The sequence below is a fragment of the Xiphias gladius genome, chromosome 20 (assembly GCF_016859285.1).
Source record: "Xiphias gladius isolate SHS-SW01 ecotype Sanya breed wild chromosome 20, ASM1685928v1, whole genome shotgun sequence".
Taxonomy (NCBI): domain Eukaryota; kingdom Metazoa; phylum Chordata; class Actinopteri; order Istiophoriformes; family Xiphiidae; genus Xiphias; species Xiphias gladius.
This window is the reverse complement of record NC_053419.1, coordinates 23,536,907-23,564,550: the sequence shown is the minus strand read 5'-3', so window position 1 is coordinate 23,564,550 and position 27,644 is coordinate 23,536,907. Positions and strand designations below refer to the sequence as shown.

The following is a 27,644-nucleotide window of genomic DNA, read 5'->3' as shown; positions in this document are numbered from 1 at the left end:
TCATCGACAGAGCAGAGAAAGGCGTCGCGTTTCCCCCGCGGGCAGAGGGGGGACACGCAGCTCTGACGCTCAGCAAATATCATGGGGGAAAGGAACCTGAGCGCAGAGTTATCCGGTCATCTTCCCTTCTCAATTAGCACCATTTTCAAAATTTCAAAAGGCCCTTTTTTGGCACTGCTCACAGGGGGGCCCTGGATTCTGCCACAGGAAGACACCATCACACACATTGATCATTAGAATTTCAATCAAAGGAACGTTTATTGGTTCATTCATTTATAACAACGAGGCATCCGACACCAAATGGCTTCTGTTCACATCAAGTTTCAAGAAATACATTCAAAGCTTTACAGAAGAAAGTAGTATACAAACAGGAGCACGTCCACTCTGCTGCTCTCACTGATTGTTTGACAACAACAAATTCAATTTGTGGTCCTTGAAATCCCTGAAATAAAAAAGGACCTGGAGCTCAGGTAAAGTGGGCGGTGAAATGCGTCCCTCTTAACGAAGGCACGCTGGTGGTAAAATACTGTTCCCCAGGCAGCCGCTGGGCAGAGACGGAGCTTTCCTGCCTCTTAGTTCCCTTGTTGTCAATACGGAAACATTTCTTTAAATGTAGTAGTAGTAGTAGTAGTAGTAGTAAACGACAGCCCCCACGCTAACTGTCTATTATTGTTCCCGATGAAGTGATGAAACTATAAAATGTTTCCGAGCAACAGCGATGGTCACCCGACAGCGAGCTGAGCCTGAACGGCTTCGCGTGTTCACAGCTGCAGTTCTTTGTACAAAAAGTGGCTTTCAGTGTAGGAAGCGCCTCCACTCGCTCGGCCTCGAGAAACGAGCCGTCTCAACCCGAGAGCCTCGACACAAACACAGTTCATAGAGTGAACACGAGTCTTCGGCTGAGAGTTTCATCGACTTCGCAGTGAAGAAAAACTTGTGCACGAGTTTTCATTAGCATAATACTGAGCGGTGCACCACGTGACGGTGTTTCAGTTCATGACTCTGGGAACGATGTTGGCCGCCAGTGAGTCCGCGACATCAGCTCGGTGTGTTTTTGTCCGTGTGTGTGTGTGTGTGTGTGTGAGCGTGTGTGTCAGTCCTTTTCATCTTGTAGTAGAGGGTCTCTCTCTTCGGTCGAAGTGCCCGTGGCTGCGCCTTCGCCTCTATTTCTCTGTGTCGGGACCAGAAGAAAGAGGCTGTTATGAAGAGTTCAGAAGACCAGTGAAGCACCGTCCGGCAAAAAAATACAGTCATCGAGCCAAACTGCAGCTGAACACTCAGACTTTCAGCTGCTCAATTTCAAGCCTGATTCAATGAAACATAAACCGTAGCCACTGAAACATCCCGACTGGCTGTCGGGTGTCCGGTGAAAACTGTATGTTGTAATCATGCACCGGTTGAAAATCCTTGTTTTAACGACACTAAACTGGAGGGGAAACAGCCAAAGTACTGTGCTTACAGTCTGATTAAATGGCATCACCAGCTGAAGCAGAAGTCTGCTGATATTCTATATAGTTTTATTATGAAGAACAAATCCCATGCAAAGACCGAAACCATCCATCAACTGATCCCGTCTAGCAAGTAGTGTGTGTGTGTGTGTGTGTGTGTGTGGACACAAACCCTGATGCATCTTATTCCTCTGAGCCACAGAGCTGCCACACTGTTGCACTGGATGACATGTTCCTTCATCACCATGAAAACACACACACACACACACAGACACACACACACAGACACACACAACGTAGTTTATTTAGACTCAGTCCCACACACACACACACACACACCGTCCTGCTGCCACAAACGCTCAGTGCAGCAACAAATGTGGATTAATCCGCCACTGAAAATAGGAAAAATAGTAATATTTGCTTAGAAACTACAGCGGCCAACTGAGCCTTTCTAAAAGAATGAAAGTATATGTTTGTTTTTAAAGATTTACGTCTTCATTGGGAACCAGTGGGCTCGGACCCGGGAGCCACGGACAGAGGAGGGAAGGTGTTGAGAGACGAACTAAAACACTGTCGGTTTAGGTCTTTTCATGGGATTTTGTTGACGATAATAAAGATATAGAAGAACCAGTCTTGTCCTTTAAGTCACTGGTTGCAACAAGTTAAACTGAGAAAACAAAATGGATGACAATTAAAACAAAGACACCATCACATAAACCCAAGAACACACTCTGGATGTTTCCCAGTAAAGAAAATAATGGACTGAGTGAAGGAAACGCTGCTCCAGTTCACAACGTGGTGTTCTTCGAATCCACCCCGTCCATTATACTCACACTGGAACACCACTTTGTTCATTCTCACCAACACGCGGGAGCTCACGCAGCTGCTTTTCTTAAATGCATTAAAAAAAAAAAACCTATACATTTCCCAGACCCTGACAAACGAGCAGCTCTGGGGATGAAGCCGTAGAACAGTCGCCCACTGTGCAGAGCAAAGCCCGAGGCCGCTCGCTCGAACGTAGATCCACAGATTTCACCCATACCGTCGTTATATACACGCGATTTCTCTTTGGGACACACACAGTGTTTCTACGCGTGGACGGACAGTGCGGTGAACGGGAGGTGCTGCCATGTCCCGTCTTCTCTCTTCCGTTTGCAGTTCGTTATGACAACTACCTACTTACTTTAAACCTGCAAACAGGAGTCCCTCTTTATAAAAAGGTAAACGAGCGGTAAAATGGCAGAACTGTCATGGAGAGAAGGTCTAAAATTAATGAGTGACAACAGAAAATTTTACACTAAGCAACTTTGATTGCTTGCTCGTTCAAAGGTTAAAGAACAGGAGCGTGCAAATATCATCGCTGATCCATGGAGGTGTTTTCTGTTACCAGCCGTACAAATTGTTTAAGTCAACACTGAAACTACATTTCACACTTTTAATAGAATTTTTTTAACCTAATAAAGCAGCATTTGCGTGTGTTGGATTGAACGGATTAGTCAGGTCTATCCTCTCTTCTGTTTGTTTAAAAACAACCTGCAAACTTGTTAAACTGGTTTTAGAATCACACTGTGGACGTCAGCGGGAGAAAAAAAAAAAAATCTTTGAAGTTATTATAAAAGTTTCACATCGATCTCAACAGTGTGTGTAGAAGTTTGCATGTTCCAGAATACATGTTTATTCTGTATTTTATTTTCTACAGTAGTAGCAGTACATGGGGTAAATGTCAAAAATAAAAAATAAAAAAGTTAGTCTCTTCCTCAAGCTCTTTTCTGGTTTCTTTTTTTGATGAGCAATAAACTTCGTGTCCACAAAACCAGGTTTACTCTTCAAAAAGTAGCGACATGAGTCGTAAAATCATAAACCAGCATTTAACTTAAACGGAATTTTTAAGAATGAATGCTGTTTATTAACAATCAGACATGGCATCATCCACATTTTTGAGACAGACAGGACGTAATTTGAGCAGTTTTAATGTCTTGTCCCTGGGACCAATACATCACGTCTGCGTAACATATTGTTTAGTTGTGTACATTAAGCAAAAAGTCCCATTTCCTTGTCCTGTGGTCGTCTCCAAAGCTTAAAGACAAACGAAGAAAAGCAAAGAGCAGATTTATGCGTGTGTGTGCACCCACCTGAGTTTCTCATGACATATTTCTCCCTTGTTTCGTGGCCGTGTGAGCCTTTTACCGGCTCTTTATCGGAGGCCTAAAAGATGATCAGACTGTCTCACACATGAGGCCAAATCAGAAAATACACAGACAGACAATCGGCTGGTGTGATTCGAGGTGTCGCGCAGGCGAGACCGACAGCGTGGGGTTTTCATTTTTAAGCTGCGGATGCGCAGAGTCAGCAGCATTCATGCAGAGAGTCATTTGTGGTGGTAATCAGCTCGACCATGCGGTTAATCATGAGGCTGGTTAATTGCGCGTCTCGTTAACGGGATCGTGTAGGATTAAACGTGGCTGGAGCCGGTCCGTTTGCCTCGACGGCCCTTTTGATGGACTGATTGTCATGCAACAGAACTTGCCAGACAGGAAAGATAAGAAAAGTATCCATATCAAATTTGAAAACCGTACTACAGACTGAAATTGACTCAGACTGAGGATAAGGATCAACAAACGCAGCATTTCTGCCACATCTTGAAGGGATTTTTTTTCTAACATCAATTATCCGATAGGTAGATTATCCCTTTTGGGATAATGTTGGGCTGACTGGCTCCTGGAATGGTGAAAGTGATGATTAGACGGTCAGAGGGCAGAGTCACGCAGCCCTGACACACACACACACACACACACACACACACACACACACACACACACACACACACAATCAAAATTCAACGGCACTGGGACGTGGCGTTGACTTGATCCTGAGCGCAGGGCTGCAACTAGCGATGACGTTCATTAATCACTTCATCTCTCAGTTATTTTTCTAAATGAAATCGATTCAGCTACTAAAATGAAATGCTAAAATTTTATGTAGGATCTGATTCAAAAGTAAAAGGCAGCTCGTCCAATTTAGAGAAACAAAGCAAATATTCTTGTTGCACTGATCAAAAGAAGAAGAAAGAAAAAAAAAAACCCACAATCAGCTCTAGTCCAGAAATCAAGCTGATATCCAGAGTACAAAATCAAATGTAGATTAAAAACCAGAACTGTTTAAGGACGTGACAGTTTTACAGACCCCGGGGTTTTCCACCACTGTGGAGGTTATGGTAGCCTCTCTATGAGACCTCTGCAAAACACAGGACATGAGAAACCACTTTGAAATCATGACATTAAACCTGCCAGCGTTCAGAACCACTTCACTGAAACTAAAAGCTCTTGGAAGACAGGCCACCTCTGTGTGCTTTACAGGCCGCCTGCCGCCGATTAACACACCGTAAAAGCCCCGCAGCGGAGTTGTGACAGCGCCCTGCCGGAAACACACGTTCACTCATTAAGCTCAACTGGTGGGGCTATGGTGTTACATAACATCGAGTGTGATGTGTTTCATAACACATCCCAGGCGCGCTAATTAATGACACTGGCGTGACTGGCCCGCCAGCGGAGGACGATGGCCGCCTCGTCCCTGGAAGCACCTTTGATCGGTTTGAAGGAAGAGTTTGACTTTTTTTTTTTGGGAAATGCAGATATTCGCTTTTTTTGTGAGACGAGAAGACTGACGCGCCAAATATCGGCTTTCTGTGAGCGCAACGTTTCATACGAACAAACGTCCCCGTGAACAAAACACAGGCCACACATGCAGCCGGTGCCGCCTCTGATATAAAATAACCCCCCCCCAATCAGTTGGATTTGTGGGGGGGGGGACAATGTGCCCCATACAGGACTTGAAATACACATAGTGTATGAACATGTCTATGCATTTATACTTTCAAAGAGAGAATATTGAGTATATTGTGCAGAATGCGCACAGAACAAACAAACCAACACCCGTTCTACGGCTTGACACCAGGAGGACACATTTAAATCAAATGACAGGTTGTAATTTCCCGCTTATATAAAAAAGGATTTTGTGTCGAATTCCTCCTTCAAACTGTCGGGTGACACCGTCACTCTCCGCCAAGTGCCAAGACCTAGAACCAACACGGATTTGTTTCTTCTCATGCATATTCTACACCGTATACAATGTACTTCTCTCTTTTGGCTTTAAAGATAGAAATAAAACATATAATGGGATGGGATTTGGATGGTCAGGCTGGCTCTTTTCCCGGTTTCCAGTCTTTGTGCCAGACTAAGATAACTGTCCTGGCTCTAGCTCCATATTTCGCCTACAAAACGTGAGGAGAGAGAGAGACTAAAGATCTCTCTCAGTCTTGCTGCAGAACGACTCAAACTGTGAGACCTTCAGTTCCCGTGTGTGCGCCTGACATCTGATAAAAGCACATTTCAAAAGCTGAATCTGTATGTGAGAGTCCAGAGGTTCAGTTCCACCCGAGGTCAGACATTTGCTGACTTACTCAAAACGAGCAGAATGTAAAATGAACCATAAGGATGACGCAACACGGGGCCTGCCGCCTTGTCCTTGTTTGCTACCAAAGCAAACTCTGGCGCAGCTTGTAATATCTAACACGTTGCCGTCAGTGCCAAGGCAAAGAGGCAGGAGGCAGCGGGGAGCAGCCGGAGGGGCTCAGCCGATTCTTCATCCAGTCAGTCAAAGGGGGGGGTTGAGAGTTTGAGCTGCAGACAAAGTCTGGTGTTTTAGATTTTCATATAACTACATGTCAGCAGAGGATCAAGAGGGACTGTGTGGAGGCGCTTGAATCGATAGTTTTAAATCTGCCCATGAGTTCGTTCCATCGACATGAGGTTGTGCCTGTGTCCATCTGGGACTAACCGTGGGAGTGGAAATCAGGCCTGTGCACATGAACCAACTTCCACAAGAAGTGAGATTGTTTTTTTTTGTTTTTAAACAAAAAAAAAAAAAAAAAAAAAAGGTCCATTTTCGGCATTTTTGCTTTTATTTGACAGTCAGTTTAGAGGAGGACGGATGTGCACACACACCTTTATAAATCTGACGGATTGAAGCACGGATGTAGAGTTTTCTATCTGTCTATGGGTGAGTTTTACATATCGGATCCAAACTGGGTTAAGACGTGTATGAAAATCAACAGCGTCCTTCGCCAACCAGATAAGACCCGTAATGTATCGGAGATATAAGTTGTGCAGCTTGCAGAGTGAACGTCAACCAGTGCATCTGTAGCGCAGCCGCTCCGGCTCCTTTTTCCATCTGTTTGCGGGAGAACATGCGAGACTGTGCAGCATGCCGCATGCAGTTGAAGAACAAAAAGCCACTCTGTGCCGTTCGGCGGCCTTACCTTCACTTTATGATGCACCAGGGCGGCAACTATTATCGTTGCCAGGCCGAGTGCTATGAAGCCGTACTGCATGTACTCCATCACAGCAGGCAGAACAACCAGGTTTGTGTGGAACGTGTTGAGGACAGGGCCGTCTATATACCCGCTCTGTGGGGGGTGGCAATAAACAAACAAAGGTTGTGGTGTGTTACAGTATTTCACAATTGCTTTGGCTCAGTTTTCTCTCTCTCCACAGAATCAATGTGGGTTATATAATCCTTGAGGAGAAGACCACTGCTGACTGTTGTGATTATTCGATGAGGACGGTTTCATTTTACGCTGTGAAAGTGACTAAAGATCAGTGATTTACACGCAGAACGTTGCCGTGCTCTGGCTAAACTCACTTTCTTACCACCCTTGACGGAGATGTTTTCGTTTTTGGTTTCTGTGTGAGATTTTGAGGCCAAAATTCTGACTGGAACATTTTGGTGTTCGGCGGTTTGCAAATTCTTTCAACTCTTGTTAAAACTGAGGCAAAGCAATTGTAAAATACTATAAAAAACAGAGAGGCACATTAAGATCTGAACAGCAATGACATAAAAACAGGGAAAACACTGATCAAACACTGGTGACATAAGAAATGGAGAAGCAAGAACCATTCATGTGCATATATAATAAGGAAGGCTCTATAAACAAACTTCAAAACTCTTAATGGCAGAGATGTATGTCAGTAACGGACCTGCAACAACTTACCTCCTCAAACCAGATCATGGGCATCACCACCTCCGAAATCTTGCCAGTCTCTCTACAAGGACAAGAACAACCCCACCTCAAACTCCCAGGCTACACAGCGTGTGGTAAGAAAAGCAGGAAACAGTAAAACGGTCTATAGCGTGATGAATAGACTTCAGCACAATACTTCACACATGTTAATGGCGTTGACCATAGCTTAGGGAATAACTTCCTTACGTAATTCCTGACACTCTCTTCATGTAAAGATTGAGTTGCAGACGGATGGCCACGTTCAGGGGGACACCTGTTTGCTGGAGAGACACGCACAAAAGAAGAAGAAGAAGAAAAAAAAAAAAATTTAAAAATCTCTAATGGAGAATAAAAAAAAAAAACCACTTCAGTGTCATCATTTTAAATAAAGAGACAATTACGCCTCAACTAGAGAATTGGAACATTTAAACTCCAGCCAACTGTGTAAAAAAATGCTCCATTACAGGACAGGGCAAACAAAAGCAGGATATCCTCACGTGAGGGGCTTTCTTTTGGGGGCCATCTTTAGATTTTAATGGGACAACAAATCAGTTTTAGCGTCCCCCAAGGACTCCATTGTCAAACTGGCACACCAGGAAAAACAAACAACAAGTGAGATGTCACGGTGAACTACAACACATCTGTACAAAATATCAAGGCGCTCTGGACCAAAGTGGTGGACCAGCAGACCCCAAACACCCCGAGCACCCGTGTGGTTTCTTCTGGCTCCAGGCTTTCGACCAGACTTTGGAACCTGCAGGGATTTGCGGCTGGCTTTCTGTTACTTAACCTGCCGTCCTCGGTAGAAATGGGGTTGACAAAATGACAGAAACACCCGTCAGACTTACGCAATACAATGCAACCGCTGCCTCCGAATGATCGTAGAATTTCAACAAGGACTGTTGTATTGGACTGAGTTGGTTTCGTCCGGGTGTATCTGATAAACCGCCAACCGAGTGTGTGTGTGTGTGTGTGTAAGAGGTAACCTGAATGTCCTATTTTGCATTTGGTGTTTTAACGTCTTAAACCTTTCCAAAGTGAGTTATTTGGCAGGTAAACAGGGGACATGCACAGAACAAAACAAGGTAAAAAAGAAGACCCTACATTTCACAGGAGCCAATACTGTTTGAAAGTGGAGACTGCTTCACATACAAGTTCGTCCAAGGCCTTGATGAATTGCATCGTAAATACTCAGAGTCAGGCTTTAATGTGATCCCGAGTGTTTTTCTGGCAGAACACACTGTGACTCAGATCGGTCCAGATCTTCAGCTCCGACCCCGAGAGCTGAGGTCACTAATCACCGGGGTGCGTTTTCAGTACCTGACAGCGGGGTTCGGATTCACCAAAAGGTCTCCGCTTTCCCCAGATTGTCTCCGGGCTAGAACGACCGTTTCAGCAATGGATGACTGAGCGGCTCGCTCCAGCCCACTTTCTGGCTCACTGTGATCAAAGCAAGCTCATCCATGTATGTTATCCTCGTACGGTACTTGGCAATCTTGAACTACTGCAAATCGTGAACAATATAAAATGCTTCTGGTGTAAAGGCCATGGACACTTTCATAACCGTTCTCTTCCAGCTCATTCGTGCTAAAATGCTTCCTCAGGAATTTGCCCTTTCAACTACACAAATCCTTAGACCTCGGGCAAGCGAGAGCCGGAAATCAACCCTTTACTGTTCGAACCTGCAGGAAATGAAATGTCATCCAGCCCCCAGAAGACATTTTCTACAGTAGCACTTATTGTGTCGGGCCACTTATTCCATAACAACAGGCTGCCACATCACTAGGGTGTGAGGTACGCTCTGTTAAACACTGCAAAAAGTCGAACGGCGGTAGCGTTCAAAGAGGAACGACAAAGCACCTAACATACATTACACCGGATCTGCCGAGCTGTCAGGATTTTAACTGGTGTGCGACTGTTGATTTAAGGATCTAGATCCCCCCCGTAAAGATGCACGGTGCCCACCTGCCGTGAGCGCACAGCAAAGTCGGAAGGGGTGACGTTAATGCGAGCAGCGTCACGTCCGGCACTAACGCGACAAATGCAGTGTGGCCCGTAGCTGCGTAGGCCTTCGTAGTCGTACATAAACACGTAGGATAAATACACACAGTATGAATGAGGGCCAAAGGAAAAGTCACACCGTCTGACCGAAGATCTTCGGTGTGACAGAGTCGCGTTAGAGGGAGAGGATCACACAGGTTACATTCAAGAGTAGGTGAAAGCTTTTACCCTGTAATCAATCAATCAATCATTTTTAAAAAACCAGGGCTGCCGCCCTGACTGAGCGCTTATGGGGAGCTTGATACGAGGAGCTGACTGCAGAAGTAACGTGAATTCAATGTTCGATATCCACAAAAAGGAAACCGGGGCCATACACACATTCACATCTAAAGAGTCAGTTTACTATTACTAATTGTTTTCAAATACTGAAAACATTACCTATCATGATGCTGCAGAAGGGAGCTTTTTTTTTTTTACCCCCCACCCTCCTACTCATGCATCCTAGATTGTTAAAGCTGTCTATATTTTTGTGTAATGTCCGGATGCCTTCCGACTGAAGATGCGTCCTGTAACAAAGTGACACCCTAGAAAAAGACGGATGCAAAACGCGCCCTGCTCGTCATGTCTTCCATCAAACTCTCTTCTCTGGGGGGACGTTTTTGCTCAGTGCGTTCACACGTCAGCGTTCAGTTCTGGACATGTGGCTCGGATAAAAAAAAGTTAATGTGGGCTGAATTCAGGAGGGTCGACCGAGGACAAAAGGAGAGGAATGCAGCTGCTGGTGGTGCCAGACGGCGGCGATAACAGAGGTGCGGTGAAAAAACGCTGACGTATGACTGACATGCTTGGCCTGCATTTAAAAAAATGGTGCTCGCTATCCCCCGGCAGTCGCAGTTTCTGACAGCTGTGCACCTGGAACTCCCACGGGCTGGGGAGCGCGTACACTGTAGGTCTATGTCTCTGACACACTGAGGTAAACAGCTGTAGACCACTGTTAGTCCAACGCACCTTATTTGACCCAAACACTGAAGGTCCTGGATGAAAAAGATTAAGCCTAAATAACTGATACGCTATAAGCGAGAGATTAACTGGGAGAATGCGCCTGACGTGGGATCAGCCGGAGAGAAGACCTGTCAGTCTGCAGTCATGGGGACCACAGAAACACTCACACGTGATCTTGGGTCAAACTGCCGCCTGAAGGCCTCGTCTACACTCGGCCAGAAAACAGACAGGATGAATTCTGTTCCGACCGATGGAATTAACGGTTATGTTGAAACAGCCGACGCGACCGGCCGCCGCCCTTCCTCATTTTAATGGGTAAACGCGACGTTCGGCGCCGGCTAAAACTCAGAAGTTGTCAGCCCCCTTGAAGCGCCAGAGTTGAGCAACCCTGTGCATTTTCGCCAACCTCGGCGTCTGAACCGATTTTCACATGCACTGTGTGGAACCCAGCTGTGGCACAGGAGGGCAGTGATGTAGGTGGGGAAGGGATCAGATTTCTGATTGGCTCCGTTGGAGCCGATGCTGATCCTCAGAGTCAGTGCGGTACCGGAGTTTAGCTGAAGGGCGGCCGCGGTGGCCACAAGCGACAGATGATGAGGCGAGACAATGGTAAATAGTAAAATGTAGTGCGACAGTAGTAGTATAAAAAGAATCATCGAGTCCGCGGACTGACTCGGTGCTGTCGATCTCACGAGTGTGTCGTGACAGGCCGAGTCACCCTCTAGCCGCAAAAATCCTGAGTGTGTTGAATTGAGCGGGAGTGAATTTACTGCTCATAAATTCCACTGTTCATATGGAAGATAAAGCATGTGCTATTTCCTGTTTTCAGAGGTCTTGCTTTAAAAGTCACCCCCACTTTGGAAACCATTGAACTAGACACACAGGGAATCTCAGCTGTAGGGCGGAGAAGTCACAACCCCTTTGGGTCCACGTTTTTCCTTCCCATTTGTAATAACCTCATTAAATCCAGCACCAAGTGATTTCCCTTAATTATTAACCCGATACCAATCTAGACCTGCTGGATTCAACTGAACACCTTACTCTCATCTACCTGGAAACACCTTACGAGCTTTAATCCGCACGGCAAAACTGATAGCGAATGTTATCGGGACTGATTTTTATTGGAGCCATTGAACGTTTCTAAAAAGCCCAATTTCCAATTACCTTATCAGACCGCGGGTCACAGGCAACGTAATTCACCGCTGATGAGGTTTACACAGGCAGAGTTGCATAATGAGCTGAATCACAGCAGGGTTACATCAAACTCATCAGTCCCTGGTGTTTGTAGCCTATTCAAACGCCAATGAAATTATCATCAGTGCACTTTTACTGAGTTATTGTGCGGTAATAAAATCAGTTATCGTTGAGTTCATGTTTTGTAAAAAAGGGACCTTACCTATGACTTTTCCACGAAGGAAAACAAACATTAACTTCAACCCTCCGTCTCTCAGTTTATTTATGGTATCACCACTAGGTCAACGCCAATAAACATGATGACACTGATAATCGGTTTGACATAGTGACAGCTGGAGGATCGGAAGAAGAAATGGTTACCAAGAATCTGGGGAATGCATTATGTCAATGAGTGTCCTCACAAATAATGTAAGACAAGTACGTATTATGAATTCAGAACATACACTCAGCCAGCAGTTTTAGGCAAACGTGGCCAAAATGAGTGCAGGCTAATACAACAATCCTGCCGGCCTATCATGAGAGTTTGTAATGTCCCTTTTTTGTTACCTCCGCCGAGGAGGTTAACGATTTAACCCGTGCCTGTTTATTTAGTGGCAGGATTCTGTCTACCCCATTTACATCAATAAGGACAGACTAAATATTAGAAAAACCTCTGAGTATGAAGAAATACGACAACTGCGGCCTGCAAAAATGCCCAACGTGTCTCTAAAAAAACAGCTTCAAGGAAAACTAAACATTACCAGCTTCACCAAGGAGGATTTACCGCAGCACTGTTGCATTAGACTGTATTCGTTTTTAGCTCGGTGTTCCTAATAAACTGACAACTGAGTGCAGATCGACACAAGTTTAGGGATCCTGCCCTGAGGCACGTTTAAAAAGAGCTCATACAAGTATTTAAACAACAACAACAACAACAACAACAACAACAACAACAACAACACCTTACGAGCTTTAATCCGCACGGCAAAACTGATAGCGAATGTTATCGGGACTGATTTTTATTGGAGCCATTGAACGTTTCTAACAACCGTAGTCTCAGACAAAAGCCCAATTTCCAATTACCTTATCAGACCGCGGGTCACAGGCAACATAATTCACTGCTGATGAGGTTTACACAGGCAGAGTTGCATAATGAGCTGAATCACAGCAGGGTTACATCAAACTCATCAGTCCCTGGTGTTTGTAGCCTATTCAAGCAGCAATGAAATTATCATCAGTGCACTTTTACTGAGTTATTGTGCGGCAATAAAATCAGTTATCGTTGAGTTCATGTTTTGTAAAAAAGGGACCTTACCTATGACTTTTCCATGAAGGAAAACAAACATTAACTTCAACCCTCCGTCTCTCAGTTTATTTATGGTATCACCACTAGGTCAACGCCAATAAATATGATGACACTGATAATCGGTTTGACATAGTGACAGCTGGAGGATCGGAAGAAGAAATGGTTACCAAGAATCTGGGGAATGCATTATGTCAATGAGTGTCCTCACAAATAATGTAAGACAAGTACGTATTATGAATTCAGAACATACACTCAGCCAGCAGTTTTAGGCAAACGTGGCCAAAATGAGTGCAGGCTAATACAACAATCCTGCCGGCCTATCATGAGAGTTTGTAATGTCCCTTTTTTGTTACCTCCGCCGAGGAGGTTAACGATTTAACCCGTGTCTGTTTATTTAGTGGCAGGATTCTGTCTACCCCATTTACATCAATAAGGACAGACTAAATATTAGAAAAACCTCTGAGTATGAAGAAATACGACAACTGCGGCCTGCAAAAATGCCCAACGCGTCTCTAAAAAAACAGCTTCAAGGAAAACTAAACATTACCAGCTTCACCAAAGAGGATTTACCACAGCACTGTTGCATTAGACTGTATTCGTTTTTAGCTCGGTGTTCCTAATAAACTGACAACTGAGTGCAGATCGACACAAGTTTAGGGATCCTGCCCTGAGGCACGTTTAAAAAGAGCTCATACAAGTATTTAAACAACAACAACAACAACAACAACAACAACAACAACAACAACAACAACAACAACAACATTTAACTGTAAAAGCAGGATCCAACCTTTCGCCCACATTCGATCTGATGTCGTTCTCTAAAAAAGATAAAAACTTAAGACTTGACCATGACACACAATACAAAGTTTGCAAAGTTTGCATTAGATGAGATGTTATCAGTCAATCCGTCGGACTTCTGGTGAAGATGGTCAAGCTTCAAGGACAAGGCTGACGACAGGGGCACTAAAACAATCTGATGGCACCTGATATACTGTTTTTCACGTTCCCTCTAGACAGCCACTCGTCCTATCACAGCATTTTGTATAAAGTGCAGTTTTTCCTGGTGGGTCACCTTCATTTTCCTCTTCACTCCAAATTCTGTCATTGCAGAGGATAAAGACACGAACTTGTGACTTGAACTACCTCAGTAAAGGCTGCGGTTTTAATCTGTTCCCAAGCTCAATCACTTCCTACTTCACCTTAGTGTGTGTGTGTGTGTGTGTGTGTGTGTGTGTGTGCCCGTGTGTTTTCGTGCGCACTCACCGGGTGGATGTCTATGAAGAGGCCATGCTCTTCCTCATTGGGACGGAGGCCCTCCACATAGTCCAGGAGCACGGGATCAGCATTAAAGAAGTGAGGATGAGAGATGAAGACTGGAGAGTCTGTGAAATGGACACGGAGGGAGACAGTCCATCATTTGAACCACAATGAAAATGAGTGAACCACCACAAACGATGAACCATCAGGAATAAGTTGGTGTTAGTACTGAACCTCCTACCATTGATTTTTTTTTTTTTTTTTTAAAGCGTGTGTCAGCGAGTCGACGCCCAGAAAATGAATCAATAATTTTGATTGATCATTGAAGTCATTTATCAAGCAGAAATACTGTCTCTGTTCTACGAGGGCAAAATGAAAAATCTTTTGAGTTTTGACCTTTTGTTCAGACAAAACAAGCAAACATTAAATCGCGATGTCAATTTTCTGACATTTTATTGACAAAATGATTAATGAATCAATTAGACATTTTTCCTGACCGACATGAGGATGAAGACTTACTCTCATTTTTTTTTTTTTTTTGTCTTTGAGCAGAGCCATAGTATACGACTAGGACATGAAGTAGGTCATTTGATGGTCATGAATACTCACTGTGGCGACAGCTGCTGACATTCAGCAGGCCGGACTGTCTACAGGGGCAGAAACCTTCATTGGGGGCGTACTCTGTCCCGTTGGCGAACAGGGTCTCGGGTGCAACATATCGATATAGAGGGATACCCTTAAACTCACCAGGACGCTGGTAAACGAGCTCCATAGATCTGAAAAAAAAAAAGGAAAAACAGTTCAGTAAGTTTGCGAAGGAACTGTGAGCGAATTAACTGAAGAAAAACGGTCAAAAATCGCTTACCTGCAGGCGTCAGGGCTGTAGAAAGGCAAGGTGCTCTCTTTCGTCATGAAGGGAGGCCACATCTGGCCAGCCGTTCCATTGATCATGTTACACTGAGGAGTCCTCCAGTAGCTCAGCTGTTAAACAGAGAGGACAATCAGTTGGGTATGAAAAAACACGGACAGGAGCAGTAAAGACGAGACCCGGCGGGCGTTGGGTTGACAGCTCACCTCCGTCAGGCCGTTCCAGGAATCAACTTTATGAACTTTCCTGATGTCGTCTTGTCCGGTGAAGATGGTGAACAGACCAGTGTTGGAGTTGTTGAACTAAAAGATCAACATGAACTCCATTAGCTATCTGCATGAGCTTATTCATTTTTGACCGAAACAAGTGAAAAATAAATCATCCAAACATCTCCAGACTGGACTCAGCAGATATTGGGCATTTTTGCCTGATAAAAGGACTCAAACAATTCATTGGCCAAACAACAATTGTCAAAATTTCTGTTGATTAAATTTCTGCACATGAGCTACTTGACCCCTTTTTTTGTCTTTTTTTTTTTTTCGGTGCGAGTACAGAACATCTTCCAAAACGCTGTTGCCCAGTTGTACACAGCTTTGGTCGACTTTCTTCGAGCATTTTGCAAGTCTCCACGTTGCCCTCCCTGGCATGGAAACCATAAACCTCCACTCCTAATGATCATGACAAACCATCTCAAAACACTCACTTCAGCAAAAAGGCCAAACTTTCCCGTTGCGGGCAGCATGCCGGGCAGGTACTTATTGAGGAAATCGACCAGTTTGCTGTCATAACCCCACATCAGCTCCCCCACCGTCTTGGTCAGAAAGGGCCCCTCGTTGAACGTCTTGAAGGTGGCGCTGATCATCAAACGCACCGCGAACGGCAGGTTTTCCATCATCACCGCTGCGCCCTGGGGACGCAGACAGGAGTGAGGAAGCGGACGAACGCAGGGGTTTGCGAGTCACTTGGCTGGAAGATGTGTGTCGAGCGAGGGGGTAAAAACAGCGTCTTACCAGCACCAACATGTTTGGAATCGTGACGACGTCAGACTCGTTCCCCACAGACATGGAAGGCTCGAAGTAGTATCTTCTGTACTCCCTGTACGACACCGTATCGTTGTGATGAAAGGTGATGTTGTCTTTCTGACAGCGTTTTCTGAAAGAGAGAAAAAAATAAAATAAACAACATGTACGCACGCCCTTGTTCTTCAACAGTCCTGGCAGACCTGAGAGCCGAATCTGCGGTTCAAGGTACAGAGAGTCCTACTAATGTGATAAAGTGATAAAGAAGATGAAGGGAGATAAGGTAGAGACAAAGAGGAGAGAATAAACCACCTCACTAGTTGCTGGAAAAGAAAGTCAGTTGGGGGGGGCAGTTTGTGAAATCCTCAAACTGGCACCAACAATCATGTTCCGCAGTCGATGCCCGATGTGGACGTTAACCGAAGCTCCCGACCTGCGCCCGCGGGGCTTTATGCACTGCTGCCACCTGATTGGCTGACTGGATAAGTGCGTGAAGGTGTACAGGTGTGCCCAATGGTGCCTCAAGGATTGTCCAAAAGGCAGACCCGAGGGGGTTAGGGCTGCACCTCCATGAGGTTGTTGGACTTTTGACAGACTGAGAAAAAGTAGTAGTAGTAGTAATAGTCAAAATTGATGCAGCAGAGGTCGAGAGCCTGACTTAAGTAAAAGAAGAAAACAAAAAACTCCCAAAGTATGTAGACGTAAAACACTGTTAAAGTAGCGCCACCGAGGGGTGGGAGGGCGTATGTCACAAGGTTAACCTTGGGCAGAGAAGCGTCGCTGGACGGCCAGAGACACAACTCTAAGCTTTTTTCATTCTATAAGCAGTTTAAAAGTCCTGATTCTGAAAAAAAACAAAACACACGCCACCGGGCTCCGAAGTGCTTCCCTCTGAACCTAGAACAGTTGATGAAGGGCCCCAGTGAGGTGAGAGGCGACGTGGCAAGTCCGCAAGAATCCGTTATGAGATCATTCTGCTCCTGCTTGGAGCCGGTTTGAGTCCACACCCCTCTGTGGTTAAGAAAAAATTTTTTTTTTTTAAATCCACTTCAACACATGGTGCTCTAGGACGTGGTGATTAATGTTTTCACGGTGAAACACAGAGAAGGTACCTGTCCACCCCCCCCAGCCCCCACTGTTATACATAGGGTATGGTTATGCAACAACTCTCTGTTTTACTGCATCCCACTGCGTCACTAGTAAAAGGTTCGGCTGCCCGACTGACCTACATATTTGCCAGGAGGGCACATTGTGTTCCTAAAAAACGAGCCAATCAGACACCAAGGCACAGCTCTGCTCTGCCGAGGCAGGAGCCAATAGGCAGCCTGGATGATGTTTTCACGCTGGAGAACAGAGACTGAAGACTGAAAGTCCGAAGCTGGGTCGAAATGTGTTTCGGGAGAGTGGTCCCGGTGGACAGGGTGGGCAGAGCAGAGAGGAGTCTTGCAACACGTCCCGCGGGTTGCAGGACAAAGTTTGCTGATAGGGAAACAGATGGTTCAGCTTGTGACCTCGGGGAGGTCCCGGCCGTTTATCTAGACCCCGTACCTGTACACATAGGGTCCTCGCTGCTCCACCATGGGCTTCTCTCCCTGCAGTATCTCCTTGGGGTTGAGGATGTGGAAGAAGTAGACCGACATGAAGAAGGGCACTGGGATGTCCCTCCACATGGTGTAGGACAGATCGTTCTTTGGGTCGATCACCGTGTTCTGGCATGAGAGGGATCAGAGGAGAAAAGTCAGTGTACGGAACAAAATGGGGTCGCAACCGCCACCAATTTCCATTATCACTTCATCTGCCAATGAACCATTTTTCCAGAAAATGGCCAGAGAATAGTCAGAATTGTCACTGACCCACTGATCGTGACAGCTGTAACAGAACTGAGCAGACATACATCAAACGTAGTTTTTTTTACATTCACAGATAAACCATGAAGACCGGGGTTCCCCCTGCTCGCGCCCAACAGTGTCACGCGTGTGACTCGTAGACCGCGCCATCCTCTCACGCGAGGCTCCTCGGGATCAGGTGCGGACGCCGCGGCGCTGGGTGCCGGCGCCGGCGTCTCCCCCTGTCCCCCCCTGTCCCCCGACACCTGCGTTCTGTTGGGGCGTAAACGCCGGTAGGAAGTGGGCCCGGTGGACGGAGCTCAGCGGGACTGGGGAAAGGTGGATGCCCGGCTCGTCGCTTCACTGCCACTAAAAACTTTTGCCGGTTTTTTTTTTTTTTCTTTGGTTGAATTCACCGACTGTTTAGTTTATGAGACAGTGATGAAAGCAGCTCCTCCGGAGACCACCCGAAGTTCCGGGGACAGATTGCAGAAGGGGGCCGCCGCGGCACGATGTCAACACTTCAACGTGAACGCACATAATGAAATCAAAAGGATTAAATCAGCCTCCGTTTCTCAGGGAATGGGAAACAGTCCCAGTCGGACCATTACACCAGAAAGGAGCCGCCACTGTGCGATGTCTGCCTCCCGATCGTTCATCCGAAGTTCGGCTTTGCGAGCGACCGCTGGGTTTTGCTCCCCCGTTCACTTTGCCAGTCTCCTGCCTTGTTTTCCTCACCTGGCCGGTCGAAGCCCCCGGAGACTTCGGCCGAGATTAAAACCCTAAACAGGCTCGGCCCGGCGCGTCAACAACACCGGTTGTCCGTGTCAGGACGCCGCTTCTTACCTTCACTATCTGGTCGTCGATGACTATCGGTCCCACGAAAGAAAGCACCGTCCCGAAAACCACGGCCAGGACACCTGCCACCACGAACGCAACCGCCGCTTTGGATCTACTGATGGCCATGGTTTGTCAGCGTCAGCCCGGAGTCGAGCGTTGTTGTCCCGGGGAAGCCTGCGTTATGTCCGGAGAGCGCGACGGCGGAGCAGAGTCGGCGAACCGTGAACGAGCGCGGCGACGTTTCGGCATCAAACGCTTCTCGGTCCGAGCTACTGTCCGCGCTCCCGCCGCCACATCAGCGCCCCTGATCGATGCCGTTGACCGGCTGCCATTGTCCCTGGCATTTATAGCCCGAGGGGCCACGCCTCCGCAGATCCGGGGATTCTGGGAGTGGCCGCGCACTCGCCGCTCGGACGCGCTGACTCTCAGCCGTCGACGGCGGCGGTGGGAGGATCCAGACGCCTCACTGGGGTCGAAGACCCGGTACAAGCGTGTCAAAATAACTAAACAGCATTTAGTCATTGGAAGCGTGAGCTCACGTTCAATCAAAATCCTACATAAGTTAAAGTGAAAAGAAAAGTTTATTCATATCTATGGTTGGGTACGTAAGTATTTGGACAGTGACACCATTTTCGTGATTTTTCCTCCCTGCTCAACCACAGCGGATTTGAAACGAAGCCATCGAGCTGTGATTGAAGCGTGGACTTTCAGCTTTAATTCAAGGGCTTTAGCCAGAATACTGCATCAACCGTTCAGGAACTACGGCCATTTTTATGGCCTTTTTCTCCAACCTTTGGTTTTTGCTTTTGTTTGTTTTTTTTGGTTTTTTTTTAGTGAAATGTTGGATAATTTTACCTCTTTGGGCCTCGAACCGTCGTTTGAATGAAACCATGTGGGAAGAAACGTCTCTTTGGTGGAGCCGATAACAAATCATATACATGTGAAACACGGCCCTGGGCCCCAGCGAAGCACATTTTTTCCCTACAGAGTCACGAGGCCAGACGGTTGTAATTTATAAACGTATCTGTTTTTATTTAAAATCTTAATCTGAAAGGTATTTATATGTGGTGGGTTAGAAAGTGCAATAATTCTCTAATAGGCTCCCTTAGGATAAACGTGAGGGAGTACATTGACAGAAAACTCAAGTAAAGTGCAAGTTCCTCAAGATGTTACCTAAGTCTTTCCACCACTGAAGGAAACACCTGTGTATTTCTGGACACAAACAAAAAGCCTGTGAATGGTTCCAACCGAATGTCTTTTCACGTTTTTAGCACAAGACTGGGAGAAAAATGAGTAAATCGTGACAGCTGGTACGGGGGAAGGGACTAAAAAGAATAAGCCGCATGGATTATCACCTCATCGGCATGTTTTGTTTGACACCTTCGAACTCGCGATCCGACGCCGACCACCTATGCTCAACGGAGTGCCCCTTTCCGTTGCCGCCAAGGTCAACGCTTTCCACTCCCTGCAGCGGAATGATCGCAACTGAAATTGAATTCGCCAAGACAAGTGACGTAAAAATACGTCAAACCTGAGCTTAGAGCCAGCTCGGTACTCTGTCGCTTCGAACTTTAGTCGGTCGGTCGGTCGGTCGGTCAGTCAGTCAGTTAGTCGGTCAGTCAGTCAGTTAGTCGGTCAGTCAGTTAGTCAGTTATTTAGTCGGTCGGTCGGTCAGTAAGTCAGTTAGTTAGTCAGTCAGTCAGTTAGTTAGTCAGTCAGTTAGTCAGTTAGTCAGTAAGTCAGTTAGTCAGTCAGTCCGTCGGTCAGTCATTCAGTCGATCGGTCGGTCGGTCGATCGGTCAGTCATTCAGTCACTTAGTCAGTCAGTCATTCAGTCGGTCAGTCGGTCAGTCAGTCATTCAGTCAGTTATTCAGTCAGTTATTCAGTCAGTCAGTCAGCCAGCCAGCCAGCCAGCAGTGGAAGCTTTAAAAGCAATAGGTGACAGAGATGAGGGCAGAAGACAGGGACACAGCGTCAACAAACCACATGATTTAACAGACATAGATACAGTAATAATAAGAATAAAGTGAAATAAAATGGGATATGTGTTCAGCATCCCAACTGCATTTGGCAAGAAAGATAAAAGTACATTTACTGAAGTACTCGCACTTTACTTTAGTATTTCTGTTTTACGCTGCTTCATTTTCGACTCAGTCCTGAGTGAAACTTTGTGCTCTTCACTTGACTACATCCGTCTGTCTGCCGCAGCAACCAGCCACTTTGCGGATTCACATTATTCTTACAGAATATAAACAGTTGTTCTCTTATTCAACTGAGCTCCGGAATGCGCGACTTTAACCTGTAACAGAGGCCGACTTCACCGAAGCCACGGCCCTGGGTACTTCACCTCCGCCACTGCTCGCCGCAGTTTCCACAGTCGCTCGGCCTTCGGCGCCGTGGAGTCGCCGGTGAAACGGGCGTCGCGCTGCGGCCGCTGCAGTGGCCGGCAGCCCGACGCCCGCGGCTTTAGGCGCCCGTGGAAGCTGTGGCGCCACGGAACTGCGGCGCGGCTTCATCTTTTCTACTGCGCGCAGGTTGATAAACATGCAAATGTGAGTCCTCAGTAGGGTCTATTTGAATACACACACCTTTTTAGTGTGTGTGTGTGTGTGTGCGTGTGTGTGTGTGTGTGTGTTTGTCAATGTGAATAATTTACTTTTGCGCAAACAAAAACAAATAAAAAGCAGAAACTGTGTCTCTTAATAATCCAAAAACTGAAATTAAACAGGGGAAAAAAGAAAGCCTATGTACCCAGTTAGGACCTTACTTTCATAATTCTAAATGATCCGGATTTTGGGGTGACTTACTTTAATTATCTGGTCCTTCATTACCGCTGGTCCCACAAATAGAAGAACTGCTCCGAAGATCACCGTCAGAGCCCCTGTCACTATGAATCCAACGGCCACTTTGGATTTATTCATGCGCATGGTTGCTAATAAGGACCAGTCTCGCCTGATTAGAGAGGAAAAAAATCTGCCTCCGAGTCTACTGTGTTTTAAAAGTCCGACCGGGAACCGCGCCTGATGGATCGAGAGGGATCTGAGGTCCGGCGTGCGGGTTGTGTTTATACAGTGCTGCTGCACCCCCCCCCCCTCCCCCCAGTTGAGGGGCGTGTGTACATCTTGCGCACTTTTCTCTCAAAACCATGCAAATTCATGTAAAGTCACACTATAGTCAGATGACAGCGCCATTTGCCATTTTTTTTGTGTAATTTCGTTGTATAAATATGGCGCTGGTTTCATACTTAATGTATGAAACCAATGTAACGCCTACTGCTACTTCATAGTACAGTAGATACAGCGGAGGAAAACAAGACTGTGGGGAAAAAAGGGAGCAATAACTGGGAAACAGAAAGTTTTTATTTTTCCAGAAATCTGGATTAAAAACTGGGTAAAAAAAAAAAAAAAAGCCACTGTCCACTACCTGCTGAGCAGCAACCAGCAAGACAAAGACCAGCTGGTGGACATAGTCGAGCATTTAAGCAGCTAAAAGAGCCAGGTGTTTCCCCCCAGGAGCTGGTGGAGACCAAAACCGGAGGTAAAAGAGAGGGGGTGCTGGACTTAGATTCGTCAGGTGACACAAACACCAGATCCAGGTGAAAGGTCAAGCGGCTCTGCAACTGCTGGATGTTGAAATAAGCAGCTGTTTGCTCACTTTTTAAATCTGGCAATATGTCAATGTTGTGTTGACTCATGTCTCCAAGTGGTCCGATAAATCTGTTACCGCAGGTTTGGGTAGATGACCAGTTCGTGCTCGTGCTCACAGTTTGACGTCAATCACAGAAATGATTGATTGGCAGATGAGGCGGTTTAGGGATTAGGAGGAGTGAGGGAGGTGCGGGTCTCTCTGTCTTGCAGCATTGTTTGACCTCTCAGCGATGAAAGCAGTCAAAGAATCAGGTTTCCCAGAGTTGACCTTAACGCTAATTATCCAAAAGAAACGCTTGGTCATGGCTAAAGTCGTTCCCGTGGTGGTACAGCTACATCCCGGACCTCTGCAGTTCGATGGCTGACTGGCCATCAGAGCTAGGGATATCTCGAAGACGGAATTTATTCATAGTTCACACTCTGTGGATCCAACACATTTCCACCTATTGTCTTCATTAGGGTCATCCACGATAAAAAAGAAATAGGAAGAAATACTTGAAGCTGTTTTCCACTCACACCCTCGCTGCATGCGTCAGTAACTGATCGATGTGGGTTGGACGTGTGTTTTGAGACTGTTTATTCTTCTCTGCGTGTACGAGTAGACCGAAGCGGGCCTGATGAAGCCTGCGGTAAAACGCGTGGTTCGCACAGTTGCGTACGAAGTAAAGAGGAAGGCACGGGGCTAAATAAATGATAACTGGATTCGCATAGAACCTCTCATACAGAGATGCAGCCCAGAGTCCTAGAACAAAAACAGAAATGACCAAAATCTCGGCTAAAATAACTCTAAGACGTTAAGAACAATGACAAACGAGACTAAAAGTCTTCTTTCACCAAAAAGTTCAGGGAACTAGGGAACCGGAGGAGCTAAACTCAAGAACCGTTCGGAAGAACCACCTGGATTCGGCAAATTAGGCCCCTGACGGGTTAAAATACGATGCATTTGAAACGCAATTTTCACACATTAGAAACAACAACAGAGTGATTCTGTCGCTCCGTTGATTAACGGTTGTGCAACTTTAACGTTTGACTGACGCTTATGACTGGATGAAAGAGAGAAACACAGAGGAGGTAAAGGAGACTGAGGGGGCAGTTTGAAGAAGTGGTCCGACAAATAACCCCCCATAAAACGGCAAATTATCATCATTATCATCTCACTGATTAACAGTTCAGAGGTGGTGTCAGGTGGACTTTGTTACCTTTGGACCGAGCCAGGCTAGCTGTTTCCCCCCCTGTTTCCAGTCTTTGTGCTAAGCTAAGCTAACCGGCCGCTGGCTGTAGCTTCATGTGTAACGGACAGACACGAGAGTGGCACCAGTCCTCTCATCTAACTCTCCACAAGGAAGAGGATAAGCTTGTTTTCCAAAATCTTGAACTGTTCCTTTAAGTCTGATCGCTGAACAACTGCATGCAAACCAGCTTTTTAGAGGAATTAGGCTGGTGTAAATGAGGCACCTCATCCCGCATCACCACCTGGTTTTATCGGAGGAGAGCTACAGTCGGGTCTGATCCCCGAGCTGGCGCATCGGGGAAAGGAGTCGGCAGGCAGAGGTTAAGACCAAGGGGGTGGAGCGAAAGACACTGAGACAGCCTTCAAGTTAGGAGGAGATGAGAGCGGGGAGAAGTTTTCCAAGGTCAGCTCCGGATAGAAATTTGGACATTTGCCTTAAGTGAAGGAAACAGGACTGGGCGTTGTTCGTGGTTTGACTTCCAAACCAGAGAGTCAGGTTGACAATGACGCCTGTGTCTGCATGACACTGGCGGATGGGAAAACAAGGTTACCCCCGTGGTAGCTCTTGCTTTTTTTTTTTTTTTTTTTTATATACAGGGTGATCTGATGAGAGCAGGTCACAGTCTGTTGCACGGGTTGCCTCGGTACAAAAATCACACATTTAGACGACATTAGAACCTACAAAACTGCAAATAAAGGCTAAATATGAAATGGTGAAAGAGTAAAAAAGGTATCAAACCAGCATTAAATAATAATTCTGATAATCATCCTGTGATTGATGCATGTAGTCGAGAGGTATAACCGGGTACACTGTGGCTTCTCTGGCATATGTCTCGGCCCCGTACTGTGACGCCCCCTATGGGAAATCTGTCAAGTCTGAGAAAATAACCCTGATGATGGGACTTGGGTTTGGAGATAAATGTCAGCAAGTCATTAACGGAGGGTCATGAGTTTCTCGATTGGTACTAAGCCGTCAGCAAAAAATGAGTCAATCCCATATACATGCGAACAAAAGGCTCTACAGCAATTGTTCTTATTCGTATTGTTCTTATTGAGGGCTTATGACTGACCTGTAAATCTATGATAAATCATTAATTACAGCTTGTTAACCCATTTTAAACGATGCCCATCAGAAGGTGTCACCATCTTAGTTTTGGCGTCCTTACCCTGTATTTGGAGTTTTGCAAGTTTTAACGTTTAGCACGCAAACATTTGCTAATTAGCGCTAAACGCAAAGCAGAGCTGAGGCGTTTTTAACAAAAAAGAACAAGACAAATGACATTTTTGACCTGATGATGGAACTAGATGATTAGTTAAGGGATCAAAACGTTACTACGATTCGTCCTGAGCGGAACGTGGATATGTCTCGAAACTTTCACGGCAATGCATCTGATAGATGTCGAACTTTTTCGGTGAAGGCCACAAATGTCACCTCCCGGTGGCGCAAGAGGAGAAAAGTCAGCGCGTCATCAAAGTTATTAGGATTCATCATCCGGACACCACGAATGCGTGCGGGAAATTTCGGGGCAGAGATATTTCAGCGTGGACCAGCAGAGCGAAGGCGAAAAACTACCGCTTCACGTGGCGTCTGTGCATCCGTGCCTGGGGTTCCTTTCAGGCAGGGATCACATTGAACTGTAGCGTGGCGTTACATAATTATGGACCTTTTCAGTCATGCCAAATGTTTTCCTGCCGGTAACAGCAGATAAAGGCGCCTCTGTGAGACGATTAAACCGGGGAACATTTCCAGCAAGTGAAGATCGTGATTCTAGCCAGGCCTGGCTCCAGGAAAAAAACCAAACAAAAAAACGTTTAAATTCCTTGACCAGCGATGAGGTTCAATACCTCATATCTTTATTCATGGATTTGGTGGATTTGGATGATGAAGAGGTCCTCTCTTACTGAGCGTACACATGATTGCTTCATTCACATTAGCGGGCATGAGGCCACCACAGCCCCTCATCTGACTGCGCTGTGAAATCGGAAACCTCTCATCCTCAGACCGTTTTAGGTTTTAAAGGGCAAGACTTGAGATCTCACCCACATGCCTTCCTTCCTAAATGCTGATGCTAGCATTTGATGAAAAGGAAGTACAAACCACAGGGCCTTAAGCAAGCCCTCAACATCATGCGTTTCCCATGTGACGAACATGTGTCATTGGCCTGAAAAGTTGCGTCCACCTGTGGCAACGGGCCAGCTTCCGGGTTGCGCACAGGTTTCTCCTACAACCCATGAATCAGCCAAACCTCTCCCGGACTCTCTCACTTTCTGTCCCACCGCCGAACACGAGAAGCCAATTTGCTGCACATTACACACCGCCCCGTAAACGACAAGTGACATTCTTGTTTGTGAGGGATTTTTTTTTTTTCTTCTTCTTTCCTGAAATGCTCAGAGTAGGTTTTGCCGTTACCATGCTGCCATTGAACGGGTAAAAATGTAGATAGGTTCTGCAGAGCGTGATATTTTTAGATTGGTCTTACTTATGGTTTAATAGTTATAGACCAGTAGTTCCCAGTAGGGGAATGTAGTGTAACTAAGTACATTTACTGTACTTCATTACAGTTCTGAGACAGTTGTACTTTACTTGAGTATTTCCATTTTATGCTACTACAATTCAAAGGGAAATATTTTCCTCCACTATATTTAATGACTGTAGTTTAGTTACTTTTTTCTTTTCAGATTTAACACATGATCAGTATCTAAAGCACCAGACACACACTCAAAGATTAAACCAGTGACTTCCAGCATTTACGGCTTTTGACCTCTTCCAAAAAAATCAGTATCTAGCTGTGGCTCCTTGTTACTTTTCAGATGTTTACGAGTTGTTATCAGTGTCAGTATCAGGACTTGGTTTTTCTTCTTTCTTCTCTCATCAATCGTCTCGCGACCTTTTTATCTGGTGACCCGGGGGGGGGGGCATACAAGGCATAAAAGAAATACCTGTCACAATTAGTTACTAGTGGTTCGTCATGTACACCCAGGGGAGGTGTGTCTGTTATCCAGCCTACCCCCATTGACATAAACGGGGTGGACAAAACAATAGAAACACCCGTTGGCGCCGTTCGCCAGCACCACAGACCACATCCTCTAGCACGATCGTGCGGTTGAGCCAACGCGTCTCTGAGCGTGACAACCGTCGCGAAGGAGGATCTGCTGCAGGACCGTTGGATCAGACTGCATTCGTTCTAGCTGGGTGCTCCTAATAAACTGGGAACTGAGTGTAACTTGGAAATGAGGCGCACGGTTTCGTACCATAACGATACCAGATATGATAATAATAACATTCAAAGTAGACGGTTATAAGTGTGGTCACGTGTCAGAAGGTGATAACCGCCCTCTGTGTTGCTGCATGTGTTGGTCTTATACCTGTACTCTCATCGGGCCGTTTGATTTTCTTTCTTTACGTGTTAATTCGGTTTTCGCTCCGGGCGGAGACGAGGCCAGCGGAGGCTGTGCAGCGAAGGGGAAGGGTCTCAAGCTGCTCCGTCTCTGCTGACACCTGTCCTCCGACGTCCCCCGAGCGGGTGGACTCTGAGTTTGAGCGGCGGCGGCGGCGGCGTACGTACACCCGAGGCAGGTGACAGATGTGACACAGGCAGTTTTTTTTGGTCTGCCGAGTTTCCTGTCCAGGTTCAGAGACATGAGGCCGCAACACGCACAAACAGAAACGCCGCTCGGTCCTCTCAGACTTTATGAAACCCTCGGAAAACACGATACCGCTTCTTGAAGCCGCATCAAGCAACATTTTTGACACTAACACTGATCCAACCGACATTTAATATCAAAGAGTCACGATTTAATTCTTTTGCAAAAAAAAAAATCACAATTCAGTGAAACCCTTGTGCCTGAGTGTTGATGTTCACTGAGTGGGGAAGTTGTTTTATATTAAATCGTTTGATCATCTGTAAGGATCCTGACCTTCGCCCTCTCACAGTCTCTCGTACAAACGAAAACGTTCAGTAAGACT

At 46.0% G+C, this 27,644-nt stretch overlaps 1 protein-coding gene across 6 annotated transcripts; it reads right to left on the bottom strand.

The window, feature by feature from the left end:
- Nucleotides 1–256: 256 nt before the first annotated feature.
- On the bottom strand, nt 257–21,819 carry scarb1 (scavenger receptor class B, member 1). Of its 6 annotated transcripts, XM_040157677.1 has the most exons (14): nt 18,805–19,129; nt 17,681–17,841; nt 16,124–16,265; nt 15,817–16,020; nt 15,320–15,415; nt 15,111–15,226; nt 14,855–15,021; nt 14,252–14,370; nt 7,714–7,787; nt 7,498–7,549; nt 6,766–6,912; nt 4,632–4,682; nt 3,581–3,653; nt 257–1,171 (listed from the first exon to the last, which is right to left on the bottom strand). In XM_040157677.1, the coding sequence occupies exons 1-14, from the start codon at nt 18,922–18,924 to the stop codon at nt 1,164–1,166; spliced, it is 1,530 nt and encodes a 509-aa protein (XP_040013611.1). In that variant the 5' UTR covers nt 18,925–19,129; the 3' UTR covers nt 257–1,163. The 6 variants fall into 6 exon arrangements, with proteins under 6 accessions (XP_040013611.1, XP_040013608.1, XP_040013609.1 ...); XM_040157674.1 differs by lacking the exon at nt 4,632–4,682; XM_040157675.1 differs by lacking the exons at nt 3,581–3,653; nt 4,632–4,682 and having other exon boundaries at nt 18,805–19,128.
- Nucleotides 21,820–27,644: the final 5,825 nt, after the last annotated feature.